This window comes from Chionomys nivalis, chromosome 18 (assembly GCF_950005125.1).
Source record: "Chionomys nivalis chromosome 18, mChiNiv1.1, whole genome shotgun sequence".
NCBI classification, from domain to species: Eukaryota; Metazoa; Chordata; class Mammalia; order Rodentia; family Cricetidae; genus Chionomys; species Chionomys nivalis.
This window is the reverse complement of record NC_080103.1, coordinates 7,791,976-7,799,055: the sequence shown is the minus strand read 5'-3', so window position 1 is coordinate 7,799,055 and position 7,080 is coordinate 7,791,976. Positions and strand designations below refer to the sequence as shown.

Sequence of the window (7,080 nt, the reverse complement as noted above, 5' to 3'; positions counted from 1 at the left end):
AGCTCAGAAATTTTAGGCAATATTCCATCACTGGCTTAGACACAAAGTAGCTGCTCCACTTTAGAAGGAAATAGTAACAAACACTGGAAGTGCCATATTTGTTGTGAGCAGTGTGAGTCACTGCAAGAAGGGGTATGGAAAGAGGCAGCATCAAGAAGAAAACTCTAGGAGAGTCTATGTCGTATTGGCAATGCATGAAGGGTCCCCTTAACTTTGTGTAACACTCAAGGAACACTTCTTGGCCCCCAGGTAAGACAGGTGTTTACAGGATTTTGAGTAGGTTCTTTCTAAACTAACATGTACAAAGTAGTAATATTCTCAAACCCAACAAAACTTGGGGCAATGCAGCAGAACTCTACATATACAGCAGTTTTAAATGGGAGGTGTTTGAGAAATACCTTACTTCTGCTTTGTAAGACTTTCAGTGGTGCTAACATAAAAATATAATGCCAAATCTTAATACTTTTTGTTCAAGTCTTACTCTTAAATAATATAGGAGTCTCCTTATTTGGGAAAAATTGAAGATTCTCTCTACCTTTTTTTTTCATATTTGGACATAGCTGATAGTAAAAATACCATGTGATTAGAAATATATGCATTTCCAGATTAGACATGCAGTATGGTAGGCACATAATTAAAACAGACAAGGATAATTATTTGCTAAACATTTATTGATTTTTTTTAACAGACCAATTGTTTCAACAAGAATGTCTTTAAGGTAGTATTAAGCCTCAAATGACTGTGGGCTGATAAGTCTAGTCAAGAGACTTCTATAAATTTGCCCTCTGTTCATACATCTTCCCCTTTCCTTCTTCCATCACCTTGTGAACTCTTGCTGGACCCAAACAAGAAAGATGTTTACAGGGTCTTGAGTAGGTTCCCTCTAAACCAACATGTACAAAAGTAGTAATATTATCAAACCCAACAAAACTTGGGGAAGTGGAACAGAATTCTACAAATCACAGCAGTTTTGAATTGGAGTTGTTTGAGAAACACCTTGCTTTAGCTTCATGAAATTTTAAGTGATGCTAAGTATAAAAATAGAATGCCAAAAATAATTTCCTGTCCAAGTCTTTCTCTTAAGAGAGATTTCTTTCAGTTATGAACTGATTTCACATGATATTTTTCGCATAAATCACCCCCTGCATTATTTGAGGGTTGTCAAAATTATGCAAGAAAAAGATCGAGGTAAAGACAAATGAGATTTAGGTCGAAGAAAATGTCAACTTAAACTTATAAAAATGAGGGTTCCTAACATGATCTACCACTAAAAATAGAGGCTCAACTATTTTGAATATCAAATTGTTACATTATTCTTGTAAGCTATGAAGGCAATAAATCAATGTGCTCCTCAAACAAAATTCCTTTTTAAAAAATTAAATGACTTCTTTTGAAAAGTGCGCATCACATCTGCACTAAATAACAAAGACATCTTGCAATAAAGAACTACCCCAGACAGAATGAGAGACAGGAACAGAAAGAAATGAAATGGGTATAGTTTAAGATTCTGGAAAAGACATTCTAAGATCAGAGAGTTTTCCCACAACCAGAAACACATGAGTTATCATTTGATACCCAGTGTTTCTCATTTTCTTTTGCTTGAAAAAGAAACATTTCTTTGGCTGGTGCCAGGGCGCTAGCAGCATCCTTTAAGGGCGGTATTGAGACCTCTGCTCTTGGATGTACTCATAGAGAGGGCTGGAACGCACGGGGACGTTGGCAAACTGGCGCGTGCCAGTCTCCAAGGCTTGGCGGCGCCTCTGCTCCTCCTGCCTACGGATCTGCTCCTCTTGAAATTTCCTCTCCCGCTCTTGGCGACGTCTTCGTTCCTCTTCCTGACGACGACGAATCGTATCCCTGGCAAACTGATCCTCAGCCTGGTACTGCCCATCTCGTTTCTGCCTCCTCAACTGCAGTTCTTCACGTTCCTGGCGCTGCTGCTTCTCCTCCCGGAATTCCCTGTCGCGCTCTTGGCGAAGCTGTTGCTCGCGTTCCTGGTGGCGACGCTGCTGTTCCTCAAAGCGAAGCTGTTCGTCCTCGAGTTCCTGGCGGCGCCGCTGATGTCCCTCCCTTTCATTCCGGAGCTCTGGTTCCCCGCGGAATCTCTGGTCGCGCTCCAGACGGCGCTCTTCTTCCTCACGGAATTTCCTGTCACGTTCCTGGCGTCTCAGCTGCTCTCCCTCCAGTTCCTGGCGGAGCTCTTCTTCCTCACGGAGCTTTCTGTCGCGCCTGAGCTCTTCTTCCCGGCGGAACTTTCTGTCACGTTCCTGTCCGCGCTGCCGCTCTGCCTCGCGCTCCCTGCGAAGCTGCTCCTCCACCCTCAGCTTTCGGTCTCGCAGCTGCACTTCCTCCAGTTCCTGCAGGCGCTCTTCTTCCCGGCGGAGTTTCCTGTCACGCCTGAGCTCTTGTTCCCGGGGGAACTTCCTGTCCTGCAACTGCTCTTCCTCGAGCTCCTGACGGCGCTCTTCTTCTTGGCGAAGTTTCCTCTCACGCTCCTGGCGTCTAGGCTGCTCTTCCTCGAGCTCCTGACGGCGCTCTTCTTCCCTGCGGAGTTTCCTGTCTCGCTCCTGGCGCCTGAACTGCTCTTCCTCCAGTTCCTGCAGGCGCTCTTCTTCCCGGCGGAGTTTCCTCTCACGCTCCTGGCGTCTAGGCTGCTCTTCCTCGAGCTCCTGACGGCGCTCTTCTTCCCTGCGGAGTTTCCTGTCTCGCTCCTGGCGCCTGAACTGCTCTTCCTCCAGTTCCTGCAGGCGCTCTTCTTCCCGGCGGAATTTCCTGTTTCGCTCCTGGCGTCTCAGCTGTTCTTCCTCCAGTTCCTGCAGGCGCTCTTCTTCCTCACGGAGTTTTCTGTCGCGTCTGAGCTCTTGTTCCCGGCGGAACTTTCTATCCCTAGGCTGCTCATCCTCTAGTTCCTGGCGGAATTCTTGTTCCCGGCGGAACTTTCTGTCACGTTCCTGTCCGCGCTGCCGCTCTGCCTCGCGCTCCCTGCGAAGCTGCTCCTCCACCCTCAACTTTCGGTCTCGCAGCTGCTCTTCCTCCAGTTCCTGGCGGAGCTCTTCTTCCCGGCGGAGTTTCCTGTCACGCCTGAGCTCTTGTTCCCGGGGGAACTTCCTGTCCTGCAACTGCTCTTCCTCGAGCTCCTGCAGGCGCTCTTGATCCCGGCGGAGTTTCCTGTCACGTTCCTGGCGCCTGAGCTGCTCTTCCTCACGGCGCTCCTGGCGAAGCTGTTGTTCCTGGCGGGATCTTCTGTCGGATTCCTGGCGCCTGAACTGCTCTTCCTCCAGTTCCTGCAGGCGCTCTTCTTCCCTGCGGAGTTTCCTGTCTCGTTGCTGACGGAGCTGCTCTTCCTCCCGGAGCTGCTCCTCCTCACGCCGCTGCTGGCAGCGCTCTTGTTCCTGGCGGAATCTTCTGTCCTCACGCTCCGGTCGCCTCAGCTGCTCTTCCTCAAGCTCCTGACGGCGCTCTTGATCCCGGCGGAGTTTCCTGTCACGTTCCTGGCGCCTGAACTGCTCTTCCTCCAGTTCCTGCAGGCGCTCTTCTTCCCTGCGGACTTTCCTGTCACGTTCCTGGCGCCTGAACTGCTCTTCCTCGAGCTCCTGCAGGCGCTCTTGATCCCGGCGGAGTTTCCTGTCTCGCTCCTGGCGTCTCAGCTGCTCTTCCTCCAGTTCCTGCAGGCGCTCTTCTTCCCTGCGGAGTTTCCTGTCTCGCTCCTGGCGTCTCAGCTGCTCTTCCTCCAGTTCCTGCAGGCGCTCTTCTTCCCTGCGGAGTTTCCTGTCTCGCTCCTGGCGTCTCAGCTGCTCTTCCTCCAGTTCCTGCAGGCGCTCTTCTTCCCTGCGGACTTTTCTGTCACGTTCCTGGCGCCTGAACTGCTCTTCCTCGAGCTCCTGCAGGCGCTCTTCTTCCCGGCGGAGTTTCCTGTCTCGTTGCTGACGGAGCTGCTCTTCCTCCCGGAGCTGCTCCTCTTCACGCTGCTGCTGGCGGCGCTCTTGTTCCTCACGGGATTTTCTGTCGCGCTCTTGCCGAAGTTCTTGGCGGCGCAGCTCCTCCTCCTGGAACTGTCTCTCTTCTAGTCTTTGCCTCAGTTCTTCCCGCTCCTTCCGCAGTTGCCTTTCCTCCTCCTGTGGCCGTCTCCTCGAGTCTCTCAGGAGCTGCTCTTCCTCCCGGAGCCTCTCGCCTCGTCGTGCGGCTTCCCGTTGGCGCTCTCGCTGCAGCTGCTCTTCCTCTTGGAATTGCCGGTCACGCTGCTGTCGCCGCCGTCTCTCCTGCTCCAGCTCTCGCTTCTCTTCTGCTTCGTCTTGCAGAGGCCGCCGATCCTGACGTGAGCGTCTCTCATGCTCCAGAGAATCCTCCAGCTGCCGGATCTCTTCTCCATCCTCCCTGCGTTTGGAGAAGAGCCTGCGGCCACGAGCTTCAGTTTCTTTCTCTGGTTGCCACTGCCACTTCAGATCCCTACGCTGACCTTCGTCCCGCAGCCTCTGCAGGTCCTCCTCTTGATACTGCCTCTCCTGCTGTAGGCGCCTTCTTTCTCTCCGCAGCCGCCCTTCCTCCTGCTGCAGCCGCTCTTCCTCCTGCTGCAGGTCCTCCTCTTGATACTGCCTCTCCTGCTGCAGGCGCCTCCTTTCCCTATGCAGCTGCTCTTCGTCTCGCTGCAGCTGCTCTTCGTCCCGCTGCAGCTGCTCTTCCTCACGCTGCAGGTCGTTCTCCTTGCGATCCTGCCTCTCCTGCTGCAGGCGCCTCCTTTCCTTCCGCAGCCGTTCTTCCTGCTGCCGCAGTCGCTCTTCCTCCCGTTGCAGCTGCTCTTCCTCGCGCTGCACGTCGTTCTCCTTGCGATACTGCCTCTCCTGCTGTAGGTGCCTCCTTTCCTTCTGCAGCCGTTCTTCCTCTCGCTGCAGCTGCTCTTCCTCTCGTCGCAGCTGCTCCTCCTCCTGCTGCAGCCGCTCTTCCTCCTGGCGGTATTTCCTGTCCCGCTGCCGGCGCTGCTGAGCCTCTTCTTGCAGCAGCCGCTCTTCCCGCAGCACTTCCTCCCTCTGCTGCCTGGCACTGGGTTTGGCGTACAGCGTGCGGCGCCTCTGGCTTTCCTCCTGCAGTTGCCTGCGCTCAGCCTGACGACGCCTCTGGCGTTCCTCTAGAAGGCTGTCCTGGAGCTCTGCTCGCTGCTGCTCCTCCTCCCGGAAGCGCTGCTCCTCCGCCTGGCGCCTCTGCGACCGCTGCTGCTGCTCCAGGCGTTCCTCCTCCTCCTGGGCGCGCTGTCTTCGGAGCTCCCGGGACCGCTGCTCCTGCTCCCGGAGCTGACGCTCTTCCGGCTCCTGTCTGCGCGGTCTAGCGTAGACTTTGTTCTGACGGGCTTCGGCCTCGCTTTCGAGCTGCCTCTGCCACCTCCGGGTGAGACTCTGGGGCTCCCGGAGTTGCGTCTGCTCCTCGTCCTCCTCAGCCACTAACTCCTGCTCGCGCTCGGGGTCGCGCAGCTGCTGCAGCCGCCTCTCTTCCCTCTGCTCCCTGCTCCTGAGTTCTTGCCTTTGCTGTTCCTCTTCCTCGGAAAACTCTTCAGCATCAGGACCCTGGCTCCAGCTTAGCGGCTCTTTCTCCGCCAGGCGCTCCTCCAGTTCCTGCAGTTCTCGCCTCTGCTGTCGCTCCTCCAGTCTCTCCTGCCTCCTGCTCTGCTCCTCAGCACGCTCCTCCTGCTCACGTCTTTTCTGCCAGCTTCGGCGCCCGGGTTCTTCGTCCTGTTGTACGTCCCGGGGCTCGAATCTCCTTTGGTCTTCTTGCCTGCGATCTTGTGACAGGCTCCTCTTCTCTCTAGGCAGGGCTGTCTTCTCATCTAGCCCTACGGCCTGATTGATAGCGGAATAGCAAGCTTGAGCAAGCTTGAAAAGGAACAGGAGGAATTCGTTGAAATCAACACGCCCGTTGGAGTCCCGATCCAGAAGTTCTAGGATCACATCTACCGTCTCAGGGTCATGTGGTCTCTATGAAAGATTAAAGCAAAGGTTTTATAATTAATTATTTACACGTAGTAAGCTTTCACTCTCACACTTATTTATGTTGTGCTGAGATCAGGAGATACTTAGTGTAATTAGAAAATGCTTAGTGTATGTTGTCTTGCTTTCTAACACGATATGTGGACAACTCATGTCAAAGTTGGAAATTTTTGTAATTGTTTGCTGATCAAAACCACAAATTCTTTCTAGATAGCTGAATAAGATGCAAGATGAACTTGTCCGTTGTGATCAATAAAATAAAATTTATTAAGATTTCCAAAGGACATTTTTGTTTGAAAAAGCCAATACTCCTGATTTAATTTCTATTCCGTGTTTGAAGAACTAAGATACTTACAGCGACACCATTTTAGTTGAGAAACAGGCAGATTTCAGTTACTGAAAGTTGGGAACAGAAAAGTTCCTTCAAGTCTATTAACTTGATTAGGCACCATTAGTGGTAATACCCTATTAATTAACACTTCATTCCCATTAACAATATCAAGTCTACTAAATACATGCTATTAACTTCTTTTAGTACAGATTACGACACCAATTTAAATACCTCAGGCTTTAAAATGAGTGATGATGTAATGTAGACCTGTCATGTTGAAAAATCCATTTTAATCAATATTCTTTGCTCTGGTCTTTCTTGGGAAGAAAAGTGATAGCCCCACATCCATAGATTTCTTTTTCTGGTCAGGTCTTACCTGGAGGACATCTCCAAGTTCCCTTTCAAGGAGGTTCTTCAGGTCTTTCTTGCTCAGTGATGCTCCTTCACAGCTATGTGTGGCATAATGATCGAAAACTTCAGCGATGTCAATAACGCTTCTTAGAAGTGGAGACATGTTTTCTTTTCTTCAAATTCAAGTAAACCTAGAACAGTAAGATAGGATTCAGAATCAAGCCTCTGCTTCTGATTTTAGGGAGACTTCACTCACACTGATTTAGACAGCTCTTTAGTCTTTCCACTAGTGGTTGAGATAGCAACTTGCATTTTACCCCTCAATATTGTATTCTAAAGGAGGAAGAGAAACATCGAAAAATTCTAAGCCAAGGAAATCATCTTCAAAGCATATTACAGTCAACTTTTCATTGTCCATCAGTG

General features: G+C 51.0%; 1 protein-coding gene across 1 annotated transcript; it reads right to left on the bottom strand.

The window, feature by feature from the left end:
- Positions 1 to 735: 735 nt before the first annotated feature.
- Tchh (trichohyalin) lies at positions 736 to 6,820 on the bottom strand. The gene is made up of 3 exons (XM_057793608.1): positions 6,683 to 6,820; positions 4,937 to 5,963; positions 736 to 4,672 (listed from the first exon to the last, which is right to left on the bottom strand). Exons 1-3 carry the CDS (start codon positions 6,818 to 6,820, stop codon positions 1,650 to 1,652), a joined length of 4,188 nt encoding a protein of 1,395 aa, XP_057649591.1. The 3' UTR covers positions 736 to 1,649.
- Positions 6,821 to 7,080: the final 260 nt, after the last annotated feature.

Bases quoted from the DNA above. Each gene is read 5' to 3' on its own strand.
- Tchh (XM_057793608.1), bottom strand. From the start codon at position 6,820: ATGTCTCCACTTCTAAGAAGCGTTATTGACATCGCTGAAGTTTTCGAT. The intron at 5,964-6,682 runs GTAAGACCTGAC...AATCTTTCATAG, and splicing joins AACTTGGAGATGTCCTCCAG to AGACCACATGACCCTGAGAC. The intron at 4,673-4,936 runs AGCGGCTGCAGC...GTGAGGAAGAGC, and splicing joins GAAATACCGCCAGGAGGAAG to AGCTGCAGCGGGACGAAGAG.